The sequence below is a fragment of the Cuculus canorus genome, chromosome 23 (assembly GCF_017976375.1).
Source record: "Cuculus canorus isolate bCucCan1 chromosome 23, bCucCan1.pri, whole genome shotgun sequence".
Taxonomy (NCBI): Eukaryota; Metazoa; Chordata; class Aves; order Cuculiformes; family Cuculidae; genus Cuculus; species Cuculus canorus.
In genome coordinates this window covers 5,190,738-5,217,282 of record NC_071423.1, presented here as the reverse complement: position 1 = coordinate 5,217,282, position 26,545 = coordinate 5,190,738, and the positions used below count along the sequence as shown (strand labels likewise).

Genomic DNA, 26,545 nt, shown 5'->3' with positions numbered 1-26,545 from the left:
CTCATCCTCATCCCTGTACTGTGTCCTGACCCCTGCCCTCTGCCCTCGTCCCTCTGCTGCGTCCTTGTTCCTCTGCTGCATCCTCGTCCCTGCACTGCATCCTCATCCCTGCGTTGCATCCTCGTCCCTCTGCTGTGTCCTCATCCCTGTGCTCTGCCCTCGTCCCTCTGCTGTGTGGAGACCTTATTGCTCTCTACAACTGCCTGAAAGGAGGTTGTGGAGAGGAGGGAGCTGGGCTCTTCTCCCCAGTGACAGGGGACAGGACAAGGGGGAATGGCCTGAAGCTCCGTCAGGGGAGGGTCAGGTTGGATATCAGAAAAAAATTCTTCACAGTAAGAGTCATCGGGCACTGGAACAGCTGCCCAGGGAGGGGGTCGAGTCGCCTTCCCTGGAGGTGTTTAAGGAACGGGTGGATGAAGTGCTGAGGGACATGGTTTAGGGAGTGTTAGGAATGGTTGGACTCGATGATCCAGTGGGTCCTTTCCAACCTGGTGATTCTGTGTCCTCTTCCCTGCGCTCTGCCCTCGTCCCTGAGCTCTGAAACTTGTCCCTATGCTCTGTCTTCACCCCATGGAGCAGGGACATCCAGACTGGAGGGAGACAAGCACAGGGCTGGGACAGGATGGGGCAAAGCTCCGTTCCTTGTAGCTCTTGGTTTCCTGCGCCAGAGCCTACAGGTCCAGCTGCTGCCCCACATCCCTGCTCCGTGCCGTCACCGTGGTGGCTCCCAGGCGGCAGGATTGCCATGGGATGCTGGCAGCAGGAACCAGGCTGGGCACCACTCCATCCCAGCCACGCAGGTCCCTGCCCTGAACCCCGCAAATACCAGCAGCTCCGGAGGAAAGGTTTCCTTAGCTGTTAATTGAATTACATTGCCACAGAAAGCCGAGAAGTCGTAGCTCATTAGAGCCTCTTGTGTCCCATTATAACAGTGTGTGTTGCCTTTGCGGATCGTCATTATCATATATTACTGCGGGACTCAGCAGCGCTGTTTGTTTATGCATTACATTTTTTTCTGCTTACCCAGGCTGCCCTCTTTCCCCCACCGGTTTCTCCAGTGCAGCACACGCTGCTCGGAGGAGCCGCCCACACGCCGGAAAATCACCTCTTGGCTGCCCATAGCCGGATCTCCCCCATGGCGAGCGGCACGGCCGGCTCGCTCCAGGCTCTTGGAGCAATGAGGTTGCTGAGGAAGGAGCCCGGACATGAGTTTGTTACAGAGATCCCTCACAGCGAGGAGAAGTGCTTGGGAGAGGCTGCTGGGGCGTAGGGGATGAGCAGGAGGAGGCTGGTCATGGAATCATAGAACGTCCTGAGTGGGAAGGGAACCCCAAGGACCGTCGAGTCCAACTCCTGTCCCTGCACAGGACAACCCCAACGTTCACATGGTGGGGCTGAGGGCGTTGGCCAAACGCGTCTGGAGTATTGGAAGGATTGGCACTGTGACTGCTTCCCTGGGAGTTGTTCCAGGGCTCCACCATCCTCTGAGTGAAGAACCTTCTCCTAATGTCCAACCTAACCCTGCCCTGGCATCTTCTTGCCATTCCCTTGGGTCCTAACTCTGTTGCAGTGCTGCTGTGAGGGTGGTGGCTCAAATGCCTGGGTGGGAGGTGGCAGTTTCGTGCTAGGGCTGCAGGCAACGAGAGGAACTCGCTGTGCTGTCCCAAAGGCCATCCCTGGCCATGCTGCAGCCACGGGATGTGCCCACGCTGGGAGCTGCATCCCTGTCAGACGATGAGCGTGACATGGGGCCACCCCACTATCCTCGTTTGGATATCGGGGTGGTTGTGAAAACAAGCATAAGTACATCTATCTCTTGTATCTGCGATGCAAAAGCAGCTTTGCTGATGTGAAATCGCACTCTATATTCTGCCCAGGTTTATACGAGTGAATTATGCAAATCTGTGATGGAAAACATTCTTCCTCTCATCCTCGGGAGTGTAAAACCTTAGTCAATAATTCATACCCGCACGTCTCAGACTGGAGGCTTTCTCTTCATTATAGTGTGCGCTTAGTTATTTGTCTTTCACGTTTTATTGTCTACCCCGGTGTAATGCTATGCATTATAAAATTTATCTGCTTCATTATTTTATGATCCTGAGCTGTATAATGCAGCGAGACGATTCCGCTTCGGGCTGCGTGGCCCCTCGGTGGGACCCGCATCCACTGCTTCCCTGCGGGGTCCATAGGCTGTGCCGGGGCTGAGCAGCCGCAGGTGGCACCCGGACATCCCTGGGCACACGGTGACCCTTTGCCTCCCTCCAGTCCCGGCTATGATCACCTCCCACCCCAACACCACCATCGCCATCAAAGGGCAGACCAAGGAGCTGAACTGCACCGCCCGGGGCGAGCGACCCATCATCATCCGCTGGGAGAAGGGCGACACCGTCATCGACCCCGACCGTAACATGCGTTATGCCATCACCACCAAGGATAACGGCGACGAGGTCATCTCCACCCTCAAGGTGAGTGGCCAAGGGTCTTGCATTCCCCTTGGCATACTGGGTGTCTTGTTGAGGGAAGGCGGCACAGAGGGTGCTTTTGGGGAGGGTGTTGGTGGTCCCCGGTGGGTGTCACGGTGGCTGATGCTGGAGCTGGGCTCCCGGGGTGGCAAAATCGAGTCCAGCAAGGAGGGATGCTGAAAAACTGGAGGGATTGCATCTCCAGGCAGCAGCACCACGCACTGGCTGCATCTTCCCCAGCACCTTGCAGTGCTACCAGGCAAAGCACCTGGCCAACGCCTGGGCTTTCTACAACCAGCGTAAGAGATAGCGCTGCCCTGAGCTGGTGCGGGCAACCAGGCTTCTGATTTTAATTATGCCAGTTAAAAACCAGGCACTGCCTGCTTGCTGTGACAAGCCCCTGGATCCTGCACTAAATCTCAGCTGCTTCGGCTCCGGTTGTGAAGGTGTTTTGCAGCGCTAGGGACACCTCTAAGAGCACATGGGGAGTGCGGATCTGATCTGCGGGTTTGCAGGGGGTTGCATCCCTCTGCAGGCATAGCTCCCACTGGGACCGGTGGTGGGAGCAGCCTGTGATACCAGGAGAGGAGAGGGTGACAGGGTAGCTCGGTCTGAATTGGCTTCTCTTCTCGCCCTGAAACATTCTTAGCTGAAACCAGCTGACCGCGGGGACTCGGTCTTCTTCTCCTGTCACGCCATTAATTCCTACGGTGAGGACAGAGGCTTGATCCAGCTCACCGTCCAAGGTACTTGTTCCTCTTGGGTGCAAAACCTCGCAGCAAGGATCCCTCTGTTCCCGAGGAGCTGCTTATCCTGTCATTCCTAACCTGCCCGTGTCTCCCCAAGAGCCCCCGGACCCGCCAGAGCTGGAGATCCGCGAGGTGAAAGCCCGGAGTATGAATTTGCGATGGACGCAGCGGTTTGATGGCAACAGCATCATCACTGGGTTCGATATCGAGTACAAGAACAAGTCGGGTAGGTGATGCCTGACGTCCCCTCCCCGTGCGCCGCGCTGCAGCCGCTGTGTCCCAGGGATGCGCTGCAGGGATGGGCGCAGGGCTGCCCTGCCAGTGCTTCCGAGGGAATATTCTGCATCCTTTGATCAAGAAAGGAGAGAGGAGCATTAATGATATATGTTAATTTCCGTTGGGTGGGAGCATTTGAAAGGGAATATTAAAAGAGCCAATATTTGCAAAAAGCCAAACCCAGACTGCACAATGGTGAGGACAGGGAAGCAGCATCTCGGTAGGGTCCGGGGATGAAAAGCAGAGGCGTTCGGGGACTGCACCTGCCCAGCACAGCCCCCTTGGTGCCGCAGGGTTTGGGTGCTGACCCACCTCCTGTCTCTCTCCACTGCTTTTCCAGATTCCTGGGATTTTAAGCAGTCTACGCGCAACATCTCCCCGACCATCAACCAGGCGAACATCGTGGACCTCCATCCTGCCTCCGTCTACAGTATCCGCATGTACTCCTTCAACAAGATCGGGCGCAGCGAGCCGAGCAAGGAGCTCACCATCAGCACGGAGGAAGCAGGTGTGGATCCCGGCTCGCACGCGCGTGGGCATTGTAGCCTTGAGCGAAGCTGCTGAGAGCAGAGCTCTCTTGAAGCTGAGTGTGTTTTCCTGATGAGGAATTCCTTTCCCTGATATTTCTCAACATAATCTTTGGGTCTCTTCATCTGCAGCTCCTGATGGGCCACCGATGGATGTCACCTTGCAGCCGATGACATCCCAGAGCATCCAGGTCACCTGGAAGGTGAGCGGGGCCGGGGTGGTGGGTAGACTTTCCCTGGCTGTGAAGCTTGGGCAGGACCAAATGCCATCCCAAGCCTCCGTGGCAGCAGCTTATCCTGGGACCTGGCGTTTCATCCGTGGTACGAGCCCCAGGAATAATTTCCCGGGTAATATGAAAACCTGAAGGCTATGTGCAGCTCGGCTGCATCGCACGGGGTCCTTATTAATCATGTTTTATAACAAGCTCGTTATCTCCTAGGATGTCCATGGGGGGCCATGGGGAGAGAGGATAAATATGTAAAAACTGAAGCGCTGAGTTGCAAAGCGTTTGAGCAAAGATCAATAAAACTCAGAATCGGATTTATTTGTCCAAAGGTGCATAATGAAAAATAAAATTGCTTATAAAGTTAAGACTTGGGAATGAACTGGTGAGTCAATAAATTTAGGGTTCAGCTTCTCCCCCCTCCCTTTAAGCGCTGAAAAACAAATTAATGGAAAATAAGATTCACTTGAAAGATAAGTCACTTGGTTTTAAGAGTATTTCAGCGAGATGGATCACCCTGGCTTTGTAACATAAATTTGCAATCAACCCTATTGATTTCTTAATGCTCCAGAGAAATATCATTAAGATTGATCTCAACCTAGCCTTGCGTTCTTTTAAGGCTGTCAGACTTGGGGGTTTTCCTTCCTCTTGTTGAGCTGCTCCAGTCGCGAATGGCTCTGGCTGAGCACATTCTGCTGCCAATGCCTTCCTCTCTGGTGGCCCCTCAGGACCTGGTGGCCTTTTTTTTGTCCCTATTCTACCACTCTGTACGTCTACCCAAGCGCTGCTACGGGGGGAGAATGTTTTAAAGCAGTGAGAAAAGATGTTGGGGAGATGTGGTCGCAGCGAGGGAGCCCTGCGAGCATCCCGGCCCCTTGATGCTCTCGCTGGGCAGCGAAGCTCTGCATGACACTGCTCCGTCTTGCATCCCCTGCTCCTCAGGCGCCAAAGAAGGAGCTGCAGAATGGGGTGATCCGTGGCTACCAGATTGGGTACCGGGAGAACAGCCCGGGCAGCAACGGGCAGTACAGCATCGTGGAGATGAAAGCCACGGGGGACAGCGAGGTCTACACGCTGGACAACCTGAAGAAGTTTGCCCAGTACGGCGTGGTGGTGCAGGCGTTCAACCGCGCGGGGACGGGGCCGTCGTCCAGCGAGATCAACGCCACCACGCTGGAGGACGGTAAGGCTGTCACCGTGTCGGGTGGTTTTCCTGCTCCCCGGTGCCCAATCCCACCAGCAGCTGTCGGCTGTGCGCGCTCGCAGCTGCCCTGGGGAGGAGTTGAGAGCATGGGGATGCCCGGATACTGAAGACACCTCATTTCTGGTCCAACTGGAAGAGGACTTCAAGGTGGGTTTGCACATTGCTGCAGTGGCACTGAGGTTTCCATCCAGGAGAGAGCACTGGTGGCCTCCGTCATTTTAAAAACAACAAGAGAAAAGTTTTGCAGTGCATTCACTCAGCAGTTTTTCATACTTAATTAAGGCTCTCGTTAGCCTGTCAAACCACGATCGTTTCCTGGCTCCATTAGCACTCCTCCTGGGGTATTCAAGGGCCCCTGTTTTAGCAATAGTGTCTTTTCCATAATTATATTACCTTCATTTTGTTCAAACGGACTCTCCCTATTAGTTTATTATGCTCTGTCCCTAATTACGTGGTGCTTATATTTTTGCACCTAAGTAATATGAAACAATAATCATTTTCAAAGAGGATCGTTAAGGTGATATATTATCATTTAAAAGCTCATAAAAATTAGAGTTCTCTCTTATGGGGCAATGGGATCTAATTACCTCACATCCAGCCAGCTCTCCTGCTTTCCCTTTGCTGGGAAGCGCCACATGTCCTGGCAGCTTCCCTGTCCCGGTGAGCACAGGGATTGCACCTGCTTTGATGGTCTGGGAAGAGTAAAATTGAGCGGTAGAGGGAGATCCTTGTGTTTTCCCAGCCCTGGTGCCCCACACGTGGGCAGGATCAGCTCCAGGGCTTGAGCAGCCAGAGGAGAGGGGGACGCAGCGCCGTGGGGTCCCACACGGGTGCAGTTGGGGTGGTTGACCCATGGGATGTGGCTCCTTCAGCCTGGTGTCTGGTATCTCCATCCTTCTGCTGATTGTCCGTCTGTCTGTCCCCTCCTCAGTTCCCAGCCAGCCCCCCGAGAACGTGCGGGCCATCTCCATCACATCGGACGTGGCCGTGATCTCGTGGTCAGAACCCCCGCGCAGTACCCTCAACGGGGTGCTCAAAGGGTACCGGGTCATCTTCTGGTCCCTCTACATGGATGGAGGTGGGTGTTCCTGGGGAGCGGAGGATGCGGGGCAGCCGGTCGGTTGGCGGTGTGGGGCTGACGGGCCCCATCTCCCCGCAGAGTGGGGTGAGATGCAGAACATCACGACCACGCGGGAGCGAGTGGAGCTGCGGGGCATGGAGAAGTTCACCAACTACAGCGTGCAGGTGCTGGCGTACACCCAGGCCGGTGATGGGGTCCGCAGCAGCGTGCTCTACATCCAGACCAAAGAGGACAGTAAGTGGCACTGCCCGGGGGAGTGGGTACATGCGGGTGCTCTCTCCTCTTACTCCAGCTGATAAACCACGGCAGCATCTGTTAATTAGGAGTAAGATGGAGCCTTGAGTAGGAGCCCTTGGCCATGAGTAAAGAAAGGCAGCAGCGCAGCCTCTGGAGCGGGCAGACAGGACCGAGCAGGGCTTCTTCTTCCTTTTTGTTTCATGGAATCACAGTGTCGTTTCGTTTCATTCCATCATCATGGAATGGTTTGGATTGGAATGGACCTCAAAACCCGTCCAATTCCAACCATGGTAGGGACACCTCCCACTGGATCCAGTTGCTCTAAGCCTCATCCAGCCTGGCCTTGAACACCTCCAGGGAAGGATTTCCTTCTTGCTCAGTCCACCAAACCCATGGGCAGGTCCTGTGCCTGGTAGCCCACCATGGCCAGGAGGGGACGGGGGCACCCAGAGCTGCCCGGCTGCGTGTGTGCGGTCCTCAGCTGCTGCTCGCTGGCCGTGGAGCCCGAGCCAGTCTCCTGCTCAGCCCTGCGCAGCTCTTGCCGCTGTCACTCAGGGCTGCCACGCGCCGGAGCCAGCTGATGCCGGGTGACGGGAGCACTTGCTCGTGCCACGACGCGTTGTGTTGCTCCACTGGCGATGAAAAGGCTGGAATGGCTGTGGGGGCGCAGAGGAAACCCTCCGCGTTCAGCAGGGCTTTTCCCTTGCTCTTTTTTTCCTTAAGTGCGGATATTTAAATATTTACACTCCTGTCCTACTTTAATGCCATTAACTCGGTAGCAAAGCGTTTCCTGGGCTGGCGGAAAGGGAAGCGTCCTGGGAAGTGGCAGATGCTGGGGAGGCACAGCTGGGCAGGGTAAGGCTGTGCCACTCCGGCAGATTAAGGAGAATGAGGAGATGACCATTAAAAGCCAATCACAGGTTCTAAACCAGAGCCTGGGCTGCAATTAATCTTCCTGCCTCTGGCTTGACAGGGAACTACAGCCACCATGGGGAGGTGTGGGGTGATGGTGGGGTGTCTGCTCCCCTGCAGACCTGTTCTGGCTTGCATCTGCCCAACGCTGGTGTGGAAACGCTCTAGGAGCTCCTCCCCAGAGTGCAGTTGGGATGCCAGCCCTGCAGCGGGGTGCCACCACCTCACCAAGCTGGGCAGAGACCTTGGAGATCTCCCAGCACCGGCTCTGCCATATTCTTTCTCCTTCAGTTCCAGGTCCCCCGGCCGGCATCAAGGCTGTCCCATCTTCCTCTAGCAGCGTGGTGGTGTCCTGGTTGCCTCCAGCCAAGCCCAACGGCATCATCCGGAAATACACCATCTTCTGCTCCAGCCCCGGCTCGGGGCAGCCGGTACGGGATGGGGATGGTGTCCAGGCCAGGGAATCACTGGCGTGTGTGAGGGGAGAATGCCAAGCTGGAATGGGAGGGAGGGCTGATGCCAGACAGCTGCAGGCACAAAGGTCCTTTGGGCCAGGTCCATGCTCTGAACCATTGCAAAGGCACCCGCGTAGTCCCGTCATCTCCTTATTCCCTTCCTCCGGCATCCACCCTGCTCAGCGCTCGCTCCAGAAGGGGAAATAGCAGCAGCTGACCAAAAATAAAAGAGAAATCAAACCTGGCCCCATCCCTCCTTCACGAGGGAGAGGTTGATGGGAGGTCTGCAGCCTAGTGCTTATCAAAAGCTCCTTCTCAAACTCATTTCACTATCTGAGCCTCTGGTTTCCAGGGCAACATAATCTTTTCATCAAAGCAACTGGTAAAACCGCTGGGATCCGATATTGTTTTCTTGGCATCTTGTCAAAACTGTCATTTGGGTAAAAAAAAAAAATTATGTATACTATACAATATTCATATAGGAGCCTTCTTGTGGGGTACATTTACATCTGAGGGCCCCACAAGGGCGTGCGCTTGCAGGAGGTGAAGGCTCAGATAGCTGTGCGCAACCACGTAGATGTCATATCCAGCCATGCAATAGGGATTGTTGAGGTCCCATCCCCTCGCCGGTGCCAGCGTGGCAGGATAGACCCGGCAGGGCAGCCGTGTCCCACGCAGCGTGCTTGGCACATGGTGGCTTTGGCTCCAGTGTGATGGAGATGGGCGCTTGTGACAGTCGCTGTGGGCGATGCGGGATGCAAGCCCGCTTGGGGGGTTTTGAGGGTATCTGGTTGCTCGCTGCAAGCGTAGAGGGGTTTTGGCACCCTGCTGGGGTTTGCCTCCGTGCCCAGGCACCGCTGCAGCTCGGCAGGCGGGCGGCAAAGCGTCCTTTCCCAAGAACACATCATGCCATCTGTTCCTCGGGCTCCGGCCTGGGCTCCCTGGAGAAATCACGACACCAGCCGGTTTACACTGGCATTGAGAAACGCCAGGCAGAGCTGAATCGCTGCTCGGGAGCAAACCCACGGCTCCTCGAGGACCTTGCGGCCAGGGTGGCTGTGAGCCCTCGGAGAGCAAAGGGGAGCTCCCCAAGGATCCTGGTTTTGGTGGAGAGTTGAGAGGGATGACCAGGACCCATGGACCTCCTTGAGTAGCTGTTTGGGAATGGGAGCGAGGGCGTGCCTGCTGGTGGGATGGTGGGGATACTCCGGGGTGGAGATGCCTGGGTGCGGAGACCTGGCCTGGAGGTGGCTTTTTCTTGCTGACAGCTCTGTTCTCTGTCTTGCCCAAGCTGGTGGCATCGCTCCCACTGCCTGGGCTGAGGGCGATGCAGGTGAGGGTCTCACAGGGGTTGCACCTTTTCCCGTTTCCCTCCGCAGGCCCCCAGCGAGTACGAGACCAGTCCGGACCAGCTCTTCTACCGCATCGCCCACCTGAACCGCGGGCAGCAGTACATGCTCTGGGTGGCTGCCGTCACCTCCGCCGGTCGCGGCAACATCAGCGAGAAAGTCACCATCGAGCCCGCTGGGAAAGGTACGGCAGAGACCACCGACTCGCGGGGGGACGTGCGCCCCAGCTCCGCTGCCCCCTGTCCCTGGGGCTGCTTTGCCGGCAGCAAGGGACAGCTGGGGTGGTTCGTGCCCGGGGCAGAGGAGGGACAGCGCGGGTGCTCTGAGCTCTCGTTGCACGCTGGAGGGTCCGCGCACAGAGCCCACCCGCCAGGCTGACCCCCTCCTTGCCCCCAAGCCCCTGCCAAGATCATCTCCTTCGGAGGCACCGTCACCACGCCGTGGATGAAGGACGTGAGGCTGCCCTGCAACTCTGTTGGGGAGCCGGTCCCTGCTATCAAGTGGACGAAGGACAGGTACCGCGGGGCCACCGGCCGTGACGGGGACACCGGTGCAGGCTGCATCGCCCTTGCGGCGTCACACACGGCTGATGCGTGCTCTTCTCTCCCGGCAGCGAGGACTCTGCCATCCCTGTGACGGTGGACGGCCACCGCCTGATCCAGGCTAATGGCACGCTGGTGCTGCGCTCGGTGAAAGCCGAGGACTCCGGCTACTACACCTGCACGGCCACCAACACCTGGGGCTTCGACACCATCATCATCAACCTGCTGGTGCAAGGTGAGGGCTTCTGGTGGCCTGGATGCCCTGCATCCACTTGTTCCAGCCTAGGGAAGAGCTCTTCTTGTCGGAAAGCTGAGTGGTGCTGGGTGGAGCTGGAGCAGCGTGCAGTCCTACGTCTGTGTCTAGGAGCAAGCGTCCTGCTGCTCTCGGCAGGGTGAAGCGGGGTCTGTCCTGTGCGAGGGGCTCGGGGTTCTCATTGGGGTTTCCTCTTTTGCGGTTCGGAGCACTTTCAGCTGGGGCACACGAGGTATTCACAGGATTTTCCCTCCTCCCTAGTGCCCCCGGACCAGCCCCGCCTGACCGTCTCCAAGACCTCAGCATCATCCATCACGTTGGCCTGGATTCCTGGGGACAATGGGGGCAGCTCCATCCGAGGTACGGCATCCCTGGGCAGCGGGGTGGCACCGCGGCACTGTCCTCATCCCAGAGCCCGTGCAGGGGGGTCCAACTCACGGGTGCCTGGGGGTCCCCACCCTGGGAGATGATGCTCATGGTGCACGTTTTCAGGCAATCGCATTTGTCGCTGTGCCTCAGTTTCCCCCTCTCTGAAATGCTTTGGGAATTCTCCAGTGTAAGGCTGATGCTTCTGAGCTTTGCAGGAAAGCTCCCAGTCCTAAGGAAGGGGCTTGTAAGTTGCTTTGGATGAGACACAGCAGTTGGAGTAACTAACGAAGGGCGTTTCGTTAATTGCTCAGGAGCTGGTGACCAGGGCCATTCTCAGTGGCTGCTCTGTGTCTCCTGGCACTGGAGCGACGCTGAATCCAACAGGGCAGGATTTGCTTCCCATCCCTCAGCATCCCCCCTCCCTGGCAGGCTGGGGGCTCCAGGAGCATCCCTGCTTTCCAGAGCCTCCTTTCTGCTCTGATTCATCTCATGAATTATACGCTGAAACAGCTGCACACGGGGGGAGCGGGGAAGGAGACCTCGCTCACAATTAATTAAAAGCATGAAAGTAATTACAAGCAAATCTCCCCAGCCAGCAGCCTTTCACTCCAGCAGACTCCGTTGATAAATTTGGTTATAATTGGATTAGAAATATTAAAAACATGCTGCATGTACTAAATAAATAAAAAAACGGGTGGCAGGCACCAGGGTTCCAGGCTTCGTGGGCGGTGCAGGGGTGCCGGGGCTGGTTCTGACAGGGCTGGGAGAGCTTGTGCCCATGCGTAGACCCAGGTCTACCCAGGAAGGTCCTGGTAGCCTCGTCCTCCAGCTAAAGGGAAGCCTTGGAGCTGGGCAGGCAGGAGCAGCCTCTCCTCCCTTGGCTCCGCTCTGGGTGTTTGTGGAGCTGATAGGATGCGCATGCATCTTTTGGCATCGCCATCCCGATACCTGGACAGCATCACGCTCAGAGCTGTCCTGCAAGCTCGTGACGCACGTGGAAACGCAGAAAACGTACTCTTCTTTCTTGGTTTTATATGAGAATTGGAAAAACAACCCTCAAAAATAGCCAAATCTATCAATGCGTGGGCTGTTGCGTGGGTAGAAGGTCAGAACAGTGGGGCGGCAGAGGTGCGCTGCCCTCCGTGCCGTATCCCTCACCCCAAGCTCTGTGCGTGTGCATCTCTTCCCCGGGAAAGCCTGGCGAGGCGCCTCGTTGACGGCAGGTTTGTTCATCTAGGACGCGGTGTGCTGCCTGACAGGCACGGGAGAGGAGGCGGCACGCAATGACAGAAGCCACTTCCTTGCAGCTTCCTAAGGGAGCGAGTTAATTCTGGCTTTTCCTTTATAGCCTCGCGCTGATCAGTCATGTTCCGCGCTCCTGCGGGAAACCCAGCACGGGGGCTGTGCTGGTGGCACTGGGGGCAGGGGGAGCAGATGGGGGGGCTTTGGCAGAGCACTCGGGAGGTGTTGAGCTTCTGGGAGTGCCTCTTGCCCCGAGATTCCTGCCCGTGCGGTGGGCAAAGCAGGCAGATGAGCTGCATGTAGTGTCCAGGGAGGCAGTAGCTCGTAGTTTTGAGGATTAGGACAGGAGAAGAGGACTGTGTTTCCTTCACCCTGCATGCAGTTGGCAGGAATCGGTGTGTAACGGGCACCCCGGCACTGCAAAGTCAGCATTGGGCTCGGTTATGCCCAAGGCAGGCGCAGGGAGCCCCGTGGGACCTTCCCTTGTCCTGCCTGGGTGCTGCTCACCTCCTCCCAGCAGCCCATAATGCCTGGAGGTGACCACCCCATCCTTCCTCCCACAGGTTTCGTGCTCCAGTACTCGGTGGACAACAGCGAGGAGTGGAAGGACGTGTTCATCAGCTCTTCCGAGCGCTCCTTCAAGCTGGAGAGCCTCAAGTGCGGCACCTGGTACAAGGTGAAGCTGGCGGCCAAGAACAGCGTGGGCGCCGGGCGCATCAGCGAGATCATCGAAGCCAAGACCCACGGCAGAGGTGAGCGTGTGCCCCACGGTGTCCCTGCTGCGGTCCCCTCTGCGCTGCTGCAGCCCTCCTGATGGCTCCTCTCCTGCAGAGCCCTCCTTCAGCAAGGACCAGCACCTCTTCACCCACATCAACTCCACGCACGCCAGGCTGAACCTGCAGGGCTGGAGCAGCGGGGGCTGCCCCATCACCGCCATCGTCCTGGAGTACCGGCCGAAGGGCAACTGGGTCTGGCAGAGCCTCCGAACCAATAGCTCCAGCGAGGTCTTCCTGACGGAGCTGCGCGAGGCCACGTGGTACGAGCTCCGTATGAAGGCGTGCAACAGCGCTGGCTGCGGCAATGAGACCACCCAGTTCGCCACGCTGGACTACGATGGCAGTGAGTCAGGGGACAGGGTGGGGACCATGAGGTGGGAAGCTCCCAGGAGCGATGACCACCCACCCACGCTCTGCCCTAGGCACCATCCCCCCTATCAAGTCTGCCCAAGGGGAGGGCGATGACGTGAAGAAGCTCTTCACCATCGCCTGCCCCGTCATCCTGGCCACGCTGGGAGTGGCTTTGCTCTTCATCATCCGCAAGAAGAGGAAGGAGAAGCGGCTGAAGAGGCTTCGAGGTGAGATAGGGCTCAGCGGCGCAGCACGTGGGAATGGACCGCGGAGCTGTGCTTTCCTGGACCAGCTCGTTAGGCTTTAAATGACTCTAAAAAAAAAACCTTCCTTGTATTTTTTTTTGTCTCTCTTGCACAGATGCCAAGAGTTTGGCTGAAATGCTCATCAGGTGGGTCTCCAACCTGCAAGGGGTTGGCTGTTAATGAGGAGAGCTGGGTGGTGGGGATGGCCCTGCGAGCTTTTAAGCCTGGGTTCAGCACTGGCTTGGGTTCAGAACTTGGGCTCAGAGCTGTGAGGGCTGTCCCAGCCTCTCTGTGGCACAGCAGCTCCTGTCCATCCGTGCCTGGGGGAAAAGCTGAGCCCCACATGGGCAGCGAACCTCAGCCCTTGCTCGGCTTGAGCCACTGGGGCGCTCTCTGGTAATCGCCGGGTCTGCGTCCCCTCTTACCTCACAGCAAGAATAACCGCAGCTTTGACACGCCGGTGAAGGGCCCCCCGCAAGGCCCCCGACTGCACATCGACATCCCCCGCGTGCAACTCCTCATCGAGGACAAGGAGGGCATCAAGCAGCTGGGTAAGCACCAACGCTCTCCCTCGTGGCGTGTGGCCCCGGCAGCACCAGCCTGGGGAAGGGACATGGGTCAGCACTGCCCAAAGAAGCCACCAGCCTTGTCCCCTTCCTACCCTGCAGCAGAGCAGGGCACAGAGTAGGTCCTGCTCTCCTTGCGTTGCTGTTGGCAGCACTCAGAGCCATCTCCTCGGCCGGGTTTTGCCTCGGTGTGGGTCACCCTTGCAGCGTTGCCCCGGCTGGAGAACAGCCAGACAGATGCCCCATCCCTATGTGCCCTAGAGTGCTGGTGGGACTCCGCACCCCATCTGCCGAGAAGCAGCTTGTCCACACAGGGCGCTTGGCCCCGTACCAAACAGCTACAGCATCCTCCTGGCTAGAGGAACAGGTCTGAGCTCCAGCTTCTTCCCACAGGGGATGACAAAGCCACGATCCCGGTGACCGACACGGAGTTCAGTCAGGCGGTGAACCCCCAGAGCTTCTGCACAGGCGTCTCGCTGCATCACCCCGCTCTGATCCAGAACACGGGGCCCCTCATTGACATGTCCGACATCCGCCCCGGCACCAGTAAGTGCCCAGTCGGTCGTGTGGGGCTGGGAGAGGGGACAGCATCCTGACCGTCTCAAGAGAGTGACCGACTTGGACTCTGTCACCTTTGTGCTTTAGACCCCGTGTCGAGGAAGAGCGTGAAGTCTGCACACAGCACCCGCAACCGGTATTCCAGTCAGTGGACCCTCACCAAGTGCCAGGCATCCACCCCGGCGCGGACCCTCACCTCTGACTGGAGGACAGTGGGCTCCCAGCACGGCATCACCGTCACCGAGAGCGACAGCTACAGCGCCAGCCTCTCTCAGGACACAGGTCTGACAGGGATGCTGGGTTGGGGCATGTGGGTTCATTAGTGGTGACCCTGAACCACGAGTCTGGGGTGGTTACGGAATTTACTGTTCGTGGAATTGCAGAACCACGGCAAGAGCCGCTTGCTGTTGGTTGGAAGCAGCAATGTTGAAATGCATACTCCAATTTCTAGTGAAGATTACAGATAGTATCATAAGATGTGTGCTCCAGACCCTTCCTCAGCTGTGTCCCCCCTCTCTGCATGTGCTCCAGCCCCTCAACATCTTCCTTGTGCTAAAGGACCCGAAACTGAACCCAATTGTTGAGCTCCAGGTGGCTGCTGTGGTGGGAACCATGTGTGTGGGGCTGTGCTGTCCTCTCCTAGTCTTCTCCAGAAGCTCTGTGGCAGCTCCTGAGCCACTGGGGTCATGTCCAGCTTTAGAGACAGGTAGATGGGTGCATCTGAGTGGTGAAGCCCCAGCAGAAGCTGCCCAGAGCAGTGGTGGAGCTGCCGTGCCTGGAGGGGTTCAAAAACCCACATAGAGATGTCACCTCGGGACACAGTCTTTTCCAACTTGAATGATTCTATGATCTGAGCAGGGCATGCCCACAGTGACAATGATGGGGAAGCCTGCATTCCCTAACCAGGGGAAATTCCCAGGTATGTGATACAACCTGTGCTCCACAGACAAGGGGCGGAACAGCATGGTGTCGACAGAGAGTGCCTCGTCCACCTACGAGGAGCTGGCACGCGCCTACGAGCATGCGAAGCTGGAGGAGCAGCTGCAGCACGCCAAGTTCGAGATTACGGAGTGCTTCATCTCCGACAGCTCCTCTGACCAGATGACCACCGGCACCACCGACAACGCCGACAGCATGACCTCCATGAGCACTCCCTCCGAGCCCGGCATCTGCCGCTTCACAGCCTCCCCACCCAAACCCCAGGACAGCGACCGGGGCAAGAGCGTGGCCGTGCCCATCCCGCACCGGGCCAGCAAGAGTACGTACTCATGGGCTCAGGGTCAGACGTTGCACAGGTCTGGGATCACTTCCAGGGGTTGGAGAGGTTTCCCAGTGGAATCACTGCTTGATTGCAGGAGGTTCTACCACACAATCTGTTCTAGAGCCCAACAAGCTGGAACAGATCCCACACAGCCTTCTCTAAAACTATCCAACCATGGTGAAGTTCTATCTCTACTTGGTTCCTGGTTTATTCCTTGCTTCCCTGTGCCTTTCTCATCCTCATTTTTCTTTGCCACTCTCTTCACTCCTCCCTTTTCTCCACTTTTCTGTTTTTACTTTTTCCTATTCAATTCCCATGATTACGTGTTGTTTCTCACCATTTGCCACCATTACTTTACCCTTTGCCCACCAATGTCTGAAATTGCTGCCGTTTCTCACCGATTACCCCCCCTTTCTTTATAATTTGCCACTATTGCTCACCACATGCCACCACTGTTGGCCATTTAACACTATTTGCCACCATTGCCAACCATTTCCTGCCCTTGCGTTACTGTCTGACGCCCCTGCTCACTTGTTGCTGTCATTGCTTGTAGGTCACCACTAATTGTGCCATTGGTCATCACCATTTGCCACCTTTTTCCACCATTTCTTTACCGTTTGCCACTATTACCGGCTGGTTGCCACTATTTCTCTCTGGTTACTGCCCCTCTATTCCTCTCTTTGGAGTCTTCAACTGGAATATTGTGTCCAGCTCTGGAATCCTCAACATAAGAAGGAGATGGAGCTGTTGGAAGGGGTCCAGAGGAGGCTACAAAGATGATCAGAGGGATGCAGCACCTTCTCTACGAGGACAGGCTGAGAGAGTTGAGATTGTTCAGCCTGGAGAAGAGAAGGCTCCGAGGAGATCTAAGAGCCCCTTCCAGTACCTGAAGGGGCTACAAGAAAGTTGGGGAGGGGCTGTTTATAAAGTCTTGTAGTGATAGGATGGGGGGCAATGGGTATAAAGTGGAGAAGGGCCAATTTAGACTGGACATAAGGAGGAAGTTCTTCACCATGAGGGTGGTGAGGAACCTGGCCCAGGTTGCCCAAAGCAGTGGTGACTGCCTCATCCCTGGAGGGGTTCCAGGCCAGGTTGGATGGGGCTTGGAGCCCCTGATCCAGTGGGAGGTGTCCCTGCCCATGGCAGGGGGTGGGACTGGATGGGCTTTGAGGTCCCTTCCAACCCCAACCGTTGCATGACCCCATGTAATGATGGTGTTGTCCCCAGAGTGGCAGAGCCTCACCCACCTCCCCTTCTCCTTGCAGGCGACTACTGCAACCTCCCTCTCTACGTCAAGTCGGAGGCCTTCTTCCGCAAGCCCGATGCCCACGAGCCCTGCCCGGTGGTGCCGCCGCGGGAAGCCTCCATCCGCAACCTCGCCCGGACCTACCACGCGCAAGCGCGGCACCTGACGCTGGAGCCTGGCACCAAGCCCCTGGGGCTGCCTCCCCCAGCCTCCGCCGCAACCACCTTACCTCAACGGACTCTCCCCATGCCCAGCACCACCGGCACCACCGCCGCGCCCACCGCCAGCGCCGCTCCGGTGCCCGCTGCTGCCACCGAGCCCCCCGCCACCACCGAGGCGCGGGTGCCCACACACTCCAAAGTTGGGGGCTCGAGGGACTCACTCCTAGAAATGAGCACGTCGGGGGTAGGGCGGTCTCAAAAACAGGGGGCTGGAGCCTACTCCAAGTCCTATACGCTGGTGTAGGGACCGCGACGGACACTGCTCAGCTCCCGCTCCATTTATATTTAATTAACAAACTTGTACATAACGAACTCTTTTGTATAAATGAAGCTATTTTCTTCTTCTCCGAACAGAAAAAGAAACCAGGGCACAAAGAATTTGATGTTACAGATTTAAAAATATAATATATATGTAAACATATATATATTTCACATCATTTTGAAAGGGGCACAATGAAAGACTTTTCTTTTTTGGTTTGGTTTTTTTTTTCTTTTCCTTTCCCTGATCTTGTCGGTGGTTTTGAAAAGGAACGTCTCGAAAGACATTGCATGCTATTTTACTGTTCTGAAAACAACAGGAGTTGCTTCAATTTGCAAATGCTTATGTGTTAATACCTTTTTCTATGAAAAAAAACCCAGCGCTGTGTGCAATAAAGGTTATGTTTATACATGGGAGTTTGTTGAGGGCAGCAGGGGCTGGGGTAGAGCATCTCCGGAGGATGGAGAAGGACAGCCCGGAAAAATACAGCTGTGAGCCCAAATACATCCATTTCTCGGCCCCTCACTGTCAAAAGGACATTGAGGAGCTGGAGCTCATCTGGAGAAAGGGAACAGAGCTTATGGAGAACACTTGAGGGACCTGGAGAAGAGGAGGCTGAGGGGAGACTTCATCGCTCTCTGCAGCTCCCAGAAAGCAGAGAGGTGGTGAGGTGGGTGCTGGGCTCTTCTCCCAAGTGATGAGCGACAGGATGTAGAGGAAACAGCCTCAAAGTTGCACCAGGGGAGATTTCCATGGGATATTAGGAACAGTTTCTTCCCTGAAAGGGTTGTCAGGCACTGGAAGAGGCTGCCCAGGGCAGTGGCTGAGTGACTATCCCAGGAGACGTTTAAAAGATGGGTACACAAAGTGCTCAGAGATGTGGTTTTGTGGAATCATAGAATGGTTTCAGCTGGAAAAGACCCTTAAGATCTAGTCCAATCATCAAGTCTGCCACTAAACCACATCCTCAAGTACAACGTTTACTTCCCTTTGAAACACCTCCAAGGATGGTGACTGAACCACCTACCCGTGAAGCCTCTGCCAGCGCCCGAGAACATTTCGCTGAAGAAATTTTTCCTAATATTCAAGCTAAACCTCCCCTGGCACAACTTGGCCATTTCCCCTCCTCCTGTCACTGGCTACCAGGGAGAAGAGACCAACACCCACCTCACTACCTCTTCCTTTAGGTCATTTTAGAGAGCAATGAGGTCTCCTCTCTGCCTCCTCCAGACCAAACAACCCCAGCTCCCTCAGCTTCTCCTCATAAGACTTGTGCTCTAAACCCTTCACCAGCTCTGTTCCCCTTCTCCGGATGCACTCCAGCATCTCCATGTCCTTCTTGTAGTGAGAGACCCAATGCTGAGCACAGTAGTGGACTCTACGATCTCAAAAGTCTTGTCCAACCTAACGATTCTGTGAGCCCAAATCCTAGGAACACCCTGCCTGAGCTGTGCCAACCTGCCAAGCCCTGGGGCACGACGAGAGGAAAGGATGGGACCAGGAATGGACACCCTGGCAACTACCAGGCTGTGCCACAGCCCCAACTCACGGCTACGTCCAGCCCAGCCGTGCCACCGGCAAGCTGCAGCCACGCAGGATGGACCACCACGCAGGGCAGCGAGCGTCAGCCCAGCTCGGCTGCTGCACCGACCTTTGCGAGACGGCTCCGGCACAGCGTGGCACAGCTCTGGCAGCGCAGGCAAAGCACCATGTAGCTCCTCATCATGCGTGAATCCAGCAAAACACGGCGCCTCGCTCCCAGCAGGGCTCTTGCTCCCCGATGCGTCGTCGAAGCTCTGCACGGGGAGGTGGGCGCAGGAGGTGAAGCGCGACGCAGTTGTCCCCGTGATGAATTGCAGCACCGCGTGAAGCCCGGGGAATCAGCGTGGTGCCGTGAATCCTGGCATCGCTGCTTCCCATCGTGGTGAATCACGGCCTGGGACACAGACACATCACTCAGCTCCCCCGGAACACAGAGCATCATGCGTACAACTGCACTGTGAACCACTTGGAGCTGGTCACAGCCCAGCCCCCGCCTTGATTTGTTCTTGTTTATCACCACAGCAATTAATCCCCTAAGAAATGCAGTTTACACCTTCCCTTTTCACACCACACATCTGACGGGGAAAAGCAGAGCAGCTAAAGCCGAGGCAGGCAGCCCACCGCCAGCCTTCCCTGCCTGTTCTGCCACCCTAGAATCCAGCTAAGGCTGTTGCTGACAGTTGTTTTAGTTACCCCAACTGGAACTCAGCCTTCCAGAGGAGGTTCTGGTGCTGCTTGGAGTCCAATTAATGAATTGCACTTTTGCTCTCTTAATTTTCTTAGTTTATCAGCTTCTGCTTTGATCCCTTCTCCTCCCATGCTTGCTGCCCACTGGTTTCATCTCAACTTTCCTTACAACAAGCATCCTATTTTAAACCAGCAATTGTAACGTGGACTTTTACCATTCTCTTCTTTTTCCTCCTGCCCCAAGTGCTGTTTTTCACACATCGGTTATAATCAAGTGCTCACAGCGTCAGCTTTAAAATAAAAACACACCCACAAAAGGTATTTAAAAAGAAAAACCCAAATGATGGTACACAAATAAAGGGATTGGTGTCCCTGGAGACATCAGCTGCAGTTTCCATTTCCAGCTTGCAGCCCCTGACCTGCTCGTGCTGTCACCCTGGTCAGCAAGAGCTTCCTTTGCCACTGGTTCCAGCTCCTGGAATCCAGTAGAGGTGGAAGTGCCTTGGGAAAAGCCTGGCTGCTGCTCCCTCCTGGGGCTCAGGGATGCAGTAACTACCAGTTCTTGTACCCATTTCTTATCAGTTTTGGCTTTATTCTGGTAAAACTCAGAGCCAGGAGCACCTCAGGTGGAGAGGAACGCACTTCCCAGATAGGCTGGTATCACTCCTGATGCCATGAGTGTCAGGGTTGATACCTCCCACTCGTGTTTTTACACCAAAACTCCCCAATAAAGCTTTCCTAGGGGACAGAGGCTGCTTCTGGTGAACCAAATCCTCCTAAGACGCTGCAGTTCCCCTGATAGAACCACAGCTCCAGCCACTCAGCCAGAAATTTGCCATACGCTCAGCAAGAGGATCTGAGTTCCTGCCCTGCCTCCAAGTTCAGGGCACAGAGAATTCGTGTCGAGAGCAACCAGGCTCCCAGTCCAGGCAGTACACAGCGTCAGGGCGCTTCTGCAGCACTCGGGGCTTGGGGTTTTTTAATATGAATCCGAAGATATGTTCTGAATAGTATTTTTTTCTATGCATGAGTCTTTCAATTTTAATAAGTTTTTTTGGAGACAACCCCATGGTGAATTTCCAATTTAGCATCCAAAGAGTGCATGGATTTTTGTATGGCGTTTGTACACAGAACACGAGCACGGCAATCGAATCATGGCATAGTTTTGGTTGGAAGGGACCTTAAAGATCATCCAATTCCAACCCCACTACCATGGGCAGGGACACCTCCCACTGGATCAGGGGCTCCAAGGCCCATCCAACCTGGCCTGGAACCCCTCCAGGGATGGGGCAGCCACAGCTTCCCTGGGCAACCTGGGCCAGTGTCTCACCCCTCTCATGGTGAAGAAATTCCTCTTTGTATCTAGTCTATATCTGCCTCTCTCTGGTCTATACCCACTCCTCCTCGTCCTATCACCACAAGCCTTTATGGACAGCCCCTCTCCAGCTTTCTTGTAGCCCTTTCAGGTACTGGGAGGTCACTATAAGGTCTCTTTGGAGCCTTCTCTTCTCCAGGCTGAACAATCCCAACTCTCTCAGCCTGTCCTCGTATGGAAGGTGCTCCAACTCTCTGATCATCTTGGTAGCCTCCTCTGGACCCGTTCCAACAGCTCCATCTCCTTCTTCTGTTGAGGATTCCAGAACTGAACACAATACTCCAGAGAATGCAACCCGCTCACCAATGTCTCAGACTTTCGCATCATCTACAGAGTCCTGGGGACCTCCTGGCCACACGTCCCAAACCTTGTGCCCTCCTGGGCCGATGTTGCACCGCACAAGAAGGGTTGAGGACCTTCTCGCTGCTCCAGAGGTCTATGGGTCCAGAGAGCAGCCCCTGCCCTGCACAGCCCACATCACCTCATCTCACCAGGTCTGTCTCACGCTCCCTGGCATTCGCCTTCAACCCAGTGAAGCCAGTCCTGATCCCTCTGCCTCTCCCAGAGATCAGAGCGAAGAGCTGAGGAGAGAACTAGCATTTCCCAAGCATTTTTCCAAGAGTTTCAACAACAGCTCAGTGCACATTTGGCTTCAAAACCTTTACAGGGTGTAGAGTTTATACAGTGTCACAGCCAGGCAACCCTGGAGCACCTTCAAAATGCCAATCCCAGACTTTAAATAGAAGAGGCAAGAAAAGACAAGGGTGTCTCAGCTGTAAGTGGATCAGCAAGATAAAAAGGACAGATCAACACTGATTAACAGATCTTTATTGGAATTGGCTACAACAGATCTCCTTCTCTGCAAGAAGTCTCCACCCTCCCTCCCCCAGCAGTTGCCATCCCTGGTTTGGCATAGTGTAAGACACTCCAGATTTCCAGGGAGACCTCTGCTCCTGAGCACCAGCAGAAACCAAACACCAAACACCTGCACTTATGAGCTGGGGATAAACAGGGACAGGTGGGGATGGAGCCCTCCTAAGACAACCTGAGGACTTTCACAGCTGGAGAGGGCAGAAAGGGCATCCTGCAAGCAGTCAGGGCTCTGGGGCACAGCTCAGCAGCTCTGTGCAGAGACTCCAGCATCATGCCCAGCAAAGCAGCAGCTGAGAACACCCTCAAAAGCAGCCCTGGTCACAGCCAGCAGCTCCTCCATGCCCTTGCTCCTTCCCACAGAGCACCAGCACCTCAACAACTTCTCACTCCCACCCTTTGCTCACAGCAAACCTCCTCTTGTTTCTCCCCTGGCCCAGAACTTGGTGCTTTCAGCTTCCCCTCTTTCTCAACAACTTTGCACCCTCTAAAAGTCAGCACTGGAAAATGAGTGCTAAACCCCAAGATGACCCTGGGGTCCTGCCCCACCAGACTGGGAGCGGGTCCCTTGTTGGGCTTTTCTGAACCAAAAGACCAGGACAGGGTGGTTGGGTGACAGCGAGCGCTGACCCAAATGCTCACAAAGGGCTGGCTCAGGAAAGAGAGCAGGTTCAACCTCAGCACACACAGCCACGGGAGACAGAATCCCACCCACCCCTGCTCTGAAACCAGGGCACCCCAAGCCGTTCTCCCCAAGAAAAGTAAGACCAGCTCACGGCTCAGCTCCTGTTGCACCTCTGCGGACAAAGGCAGTTGTTCCACCCCAGCTCCAGAGGCAAAATGGAGATGGAGGGTGCAGGGGAGGACTATTTCTGCAGAAAACCAGCCCCAGCTGGGCAGCCACAATCACCATCAGCTGTGAGGGACCCTCCACCCACAGCTGCTGGGTTTGGAACTCCAGCCCAAACCAGACATGATGCAGCTGGGGATGTTGCCACCAAGGAAACCCTTCTCCATCCTCTGCCACTCCCTGGGTGCTGAGGTCCCATCAGACAGCCCCTCGCCAGTTGTTCCCTGCCCCACCATGGGAACGACCGACCAGGGAAGAGATCTTGCTCTGAGCCCCAATGCAAACGTCAGAGAATCTACACCTGCGCACGCAACAGAACTACACATCAGGGAGGGGGTTCACAGTCACCAAAGGCCACGAAGGTCTGGGGTACAGAACAGACAAAAAGAAAAAGAGGGATAGCGCAGGGCACAGGCGGCTGAAGGATCTACTTCTTCTCCTGCTTCTGCTGCTGGTATCTCCTGAAGTGGGTCTGGATGGTGATGGCTGCCTTCTCCGAAGGATCGCTGAAGAACTTGCCCTCGCTGTTGGCATCGGGAGTCGTGTTGCCTAGGATGAGCATCACCGTGAGCCCAGGATGTGACCGTGGCCCTCAGCAGGGTGCCCTGAGCAGGGACGGCTCTGGCATCAGCCCCCCAGGCTCCCCGCAGACCCGCAGACTTCACTCCATTATCAGGGTGAAAAGCTGGCGAGTCTGCGGTGTGAAACCACCAGCATCCCCAGGGCAGAGGGAATGGGAGGCACGGAAAAGCCTGACTCCCCCGCCGCGCTAAGCCCTCTATTTACACAGCTTTACTCCCCAAAGACCTCAGCTTCCCTGTGTTTAATCACTGAGTATGATACTCGTCCGCTTTCACACACACAAATAAGATTAGAAAAAAAAAGCCCGGCACTGTACAGCAATAAAGCTCTCACGCTGACAAATGGGAGCCCTCCCCACCCCACACTTGATGTGGCATTAGGGAAGTATTGTGGAATTCAACAGGAACTGAATCAAAGCCACTCAGCAGCGGTCCTTTAAGCGAGTGTGTCATTGCTAAGCACCCCCCGAGCAGTGATCAGAAATCCCGGCGCCAGATGCTGCTGTATAAACTCACACCGTCACCTGAACCCATTCCTATCCACATCCTAAAAGAAACTGCAAAGTAAAAAGGCGCATAAAAAGAATTCACGTTGGGAATTGGCTCCCTCCAGTCCTGCTTCACAAGATCCAGCATCAACTGTAAATCCTGCCCACTGCAAAATAACTCAATGCCAGCAGCCAGGGAGCCACCGGGGCTGTGCGGCTGCAGAAGCCCAGCCCTGAAGGAGCCCAACCACGACCGATCCCATCAGTGGCGCCGCGTGGCTGCTCCAACACAAGTGCCACTGTCATCCCAGGCAGCTCTGGGGACCCTCACCCACCCACAGAACCATGGGATGGTTTGGGTTGGAAGGGACCTCAAAGCCCATCCAGTTCCACCCCCTGCCATGGGCAGGGACACCTCCCACTGGATCAGGAGCTCCGAGCCCCATCCAACCTGGCCTGGAACCCCTCCAGGGATGGGGCAGAAAATATTTCTTCCTAAAATCTCACCTCAATCTCCCCTCTTTGAGCTAAAAACCATTCCCCTCGTCCTGTCCCTGCACTCCTTGACCAAGAGCCCCTCCCCAGCTTTCCATGCAACAGCTGAGATGCAGCACAAGAGCAGGCATTGCAGTACCTGGACCCTTTCCCCGCCTCTCCTTCCAAAATAATCTCTCTCTGACACTTAGGACATATTTTGGAAGTCAGGTTGTAGGAGGGAAGGCCTCTCGGGCAGCTCTCTCTCCAGCCCAGCCTGTGGCTTGCTGGCTGCACTGTATTTTCAGTGAATTCTCCTCCCCTTCTTGCCACCCCCTGAGTACATTCTGGATGGTGAGAGGTTTGTTAAAAACGGTAGTATCAGCAAGTGAAGGCTTTAGTGTTGCACGGCTGAATATACAACAATGTGTGCGTGTGTGCAAATCCTGCCTTCCTCTTCCCACAAAACCTGCCCCCCTGAACCCCATGGGTCACACTGTCCCCTAAACCAGCTCCCTCCCTCCCCTCCTTGGCAAAGCCACCCAAACTGGTGGCTTTCCTCCTTTTTCCTCCTTTTCCCTCCTTTTTCCTCTTTTCCACCCCTCTTTCCTCCTCCTTGCTCTCGTCTCCAAGATTCTGCCCCTCTGCTTGAAGTCAAGCGCTCAGCAAAGAGGATTGGAGCGCTTCTATTCTCAGCACAGCTCGGGCAGCAATCCGATAAAGGCAGAAGCGATGCTCCGGCAGCAGCATGCGGCTGGCCAGGTGCTGCCGACCGCTTGCCACGGCACAGAGGGCAGAAACATCATTGCCACATGGATCAGTAGCTCTGACCACCCTGGTCGTGGCCCTGTGAGCCGGCGTGGAGATGATCCAAGGGCTGGAGCACCTCCCGTACACGGACAGGCTGAGAGAGCTGGGGTTGTTCAGCCTGGAGAAGAAAAGGCTGCGGGGAGACCTTGGAGCAGCTTCCAGTTCAAAGCCAGGTTGGATGGGGCTTGGAGCAACCTGATCCAGTGGGAGGTGTCCCTGCCCATGGCAGAGGGTTGGAATTGGATGCACTTTGAGGTCCCTTCCCAACGCAAACCATTCCATGACTCACCTTTCTCTCCAGAAATCGAGTAGATGCTGTTGTGCCGAGAGCTCCGGCCTCTCTAGAAAAGTAGAGATCAAACAGAACAGAGTTAGTTATCTATCAGCAGAGGCAGCGAGAATGGTCCCTTTCAGGCCAGCTGGGAAGCTCTGAAAGGGACAGGGCTCCTCACTCAGCCTCCCACTATTCATTCCCCTCAGGGAACTTGAAAATACTCAGTTATTCCCTTAAAGAGCACTACAGAGCAGTGATTAATTAACGCAGAGATGCAGAAAAGAGCTTTGTATCAAAACTCAGATCTGAGATGCGCTGGTAGCAGCTTAAGAGGCACAGGGATACAGGCTCAGCCTCACCAGATCTGCATTCAAGCCAGTGCGGAACCAGGCTTGGTTCCCCAGCACCCACCACGACACCTGCGGGCTCTGCTGGGGGACCTTTTCATTCCTATGAATAAGCTTTTTTGTCTGCAAATGCCTTGCCTAAGTTTCTCATCTTCTCCCACCTCCTGCCATTACCCTATCTTCTGTCTTTCGAGGGAAAGAGCAAACTCAGCCCTCACCTCGCTGTCCCGGCTGGTGCGGCGGCTCTGCGTGACGCACTGGATCTGCCAGGGCAGGGGCTGGTACACGAGGTACGGCAGCGGCTCCTCATGGAACAGGCTGGTCCCAAGCTGGAGGTAAGGAGGATTTGCAGCAGGTAAGAAAAGACAAATAGAAAAGCAAAAGGATGAGCCGATCCTTCCTACATATTACCCGTGAGCTGTGGTGGCCCAGCCGGCCGTGGGGATGCTCAGCACAGCTTCCCGCACCGCTGAGGAGTGATTCTCATCGCGAGGTACTGGGGCTGCAGAGCTCACGGGTAAGGCTGAGATCAGGCAGCTCTTCCAGCATGGGCAGCCTGGTTTAGGGAGGCACAGGTGGCCTCTGCCTGTTCTTCATTCCCTGAGGGACTTTGGATGGGGTTTTGAGCCCCCTGAACCAGCCGGAGGCATTCCTGCCCATGGCAGGGGGGTGGAACTGGATGGGCTTTAGGGTCTGTTCCAACCCAAACCATTCCATGATGCTACGAGCAGAGCCACTCAGGGGTTCACAGCACAGCCATGGCTAAGCAGGAGCAGGAGCAGGAGCTGGGGCATCATTCCCCACTGCTCCCTACCTTCTCCCGCACACGTCTAGAAATAAAACCAAAAGCATTAATTAATCCTCCCCGCTGCCAGGCCAGCC

General features: G+C 55.8%; 2 protein-coding genes across 9 annotated transcripts in view; one reads left to right on the top strand and one right to left on the bottom strand.

Annotated features, from left to right (window-relative positions):
- Positions 1 to 18,000, top strand: part of DSCAML1 (DS cell adhesion molecule like 1) — a 118,153-nt gene extending 100,153 nt beyond the window's left edge. Inside the window, exons 12-33 of the mRNA XM_054086804.1 lie at positions 2,266 to 2,465; positions 3,112 to 3,208; positions 3,309 to 3,437; positions 3,828 to 3,995; positions 4,147 to 4,217; positions 5,181 to 5,421; positions 6,374 to 6,520; positions 6,602 to 6,757; positions 7,964 to 8,103; positions 9,507 to 9,660; positions 9,874 to 9,991; positions 10,090 to 10,253; positions 10,533 to 10,631; positions 12,446 to 12,634; positions 12,714 to 13,001; positions 13,081 to 13,236; positions 13,370 to 13,400; positions 13,687 to 13,805; positions 14,214 to 14,366; positions 14,466 to 14,660; positions 15,325 to 15,636; positions 16,905 to 18,000. Of these exons, the coding sequence (XP_053942779.1) occupies positions 2,266 to 2,465; positions 3,112 to 3,208; positions 3,309 to 3,437; positions 3,828 to 3,995; positions 4,147 to 4,217; positions 5,181 to 5,421; positions 6,374 to 6,520; positions 6,602 to 6,757; positions 7,964 to 8,103; positions 9,507 to 9,660; positions 9,874 to 9,991; positions 10,090 to 10,253; positions 10,533 to 10,631; positions 12,446 to 12,634; positions 12,714 to 13,001; positions 13,081 to 13,236; positions 13,370 to 13,400; positions 13,687 to 13,805; positions 14,214 to 14,366; positions 14,466 to 14,660; positions 15,325 to 15,636; positions 16,905 to 17,350 (3,773 nt within the window). The 3' untranslated portion in view covers positions 17,351 to 18,000. The remainder of the gene's footprint in view (positions 1 to 2,265; positions 2,466 to 3,111; positions 3,209 to 3,308; positions 3,438 to 3,827; positions 3,996 to 4,146; positions 4,218 to 5,180; positions 5,422 to 6,373; positions 6,521 to 6,601; positions 6,758 to 7,963; positions 8,104 to 9,506; positions 9,661 to 9,873; positions 9,992 to 10,089; positions 10,254 to 10,532; positions 10,632 to 12,445; positions 12,635 to 12,713; positions 13,002 to 13,080; positions 13,237 to 13,369; positions 13,401 to 13,686; positions 13,806 to 14,213; positions 14,367 to 14,465; positions 14,661 to 15,324; positions 15,637 to 16,904) is intronic.
- Positions 18,001 to 18,743: 743 nt separating this feature from the next.
- Positions 18,744 to 26,545, bottom strand: part of CEP164 (centrosomal protein 164) — a 47,641-nt gene continuing 39,839 nt past the window's right edge. For 6 of the 8 annotated variants that reach the window (XM_054086806.1, XM_054086811.1, XM_054086808.1 and 3 more), the window contains 3 exons: positions 25,882 to 25,992; positions 25,332 to 25,383; positions 21,528 to 23,238 (listed from right to left, as the gene is read on the bottom strand). The gene's annotated coding sequence lies outside the window, so the exon portion shown is untranslated. Of the gene's footprint in view, positions 19,302 to 21,527; positions 23,239 to 25,331; positions 25,384 to 25,881; positions 25,993 to 26,545 lie in introns of those variants that run through there. The other 2 variants (XM_054086807.1, XM_054086813.1) reach the window with 2 other exon arrangements.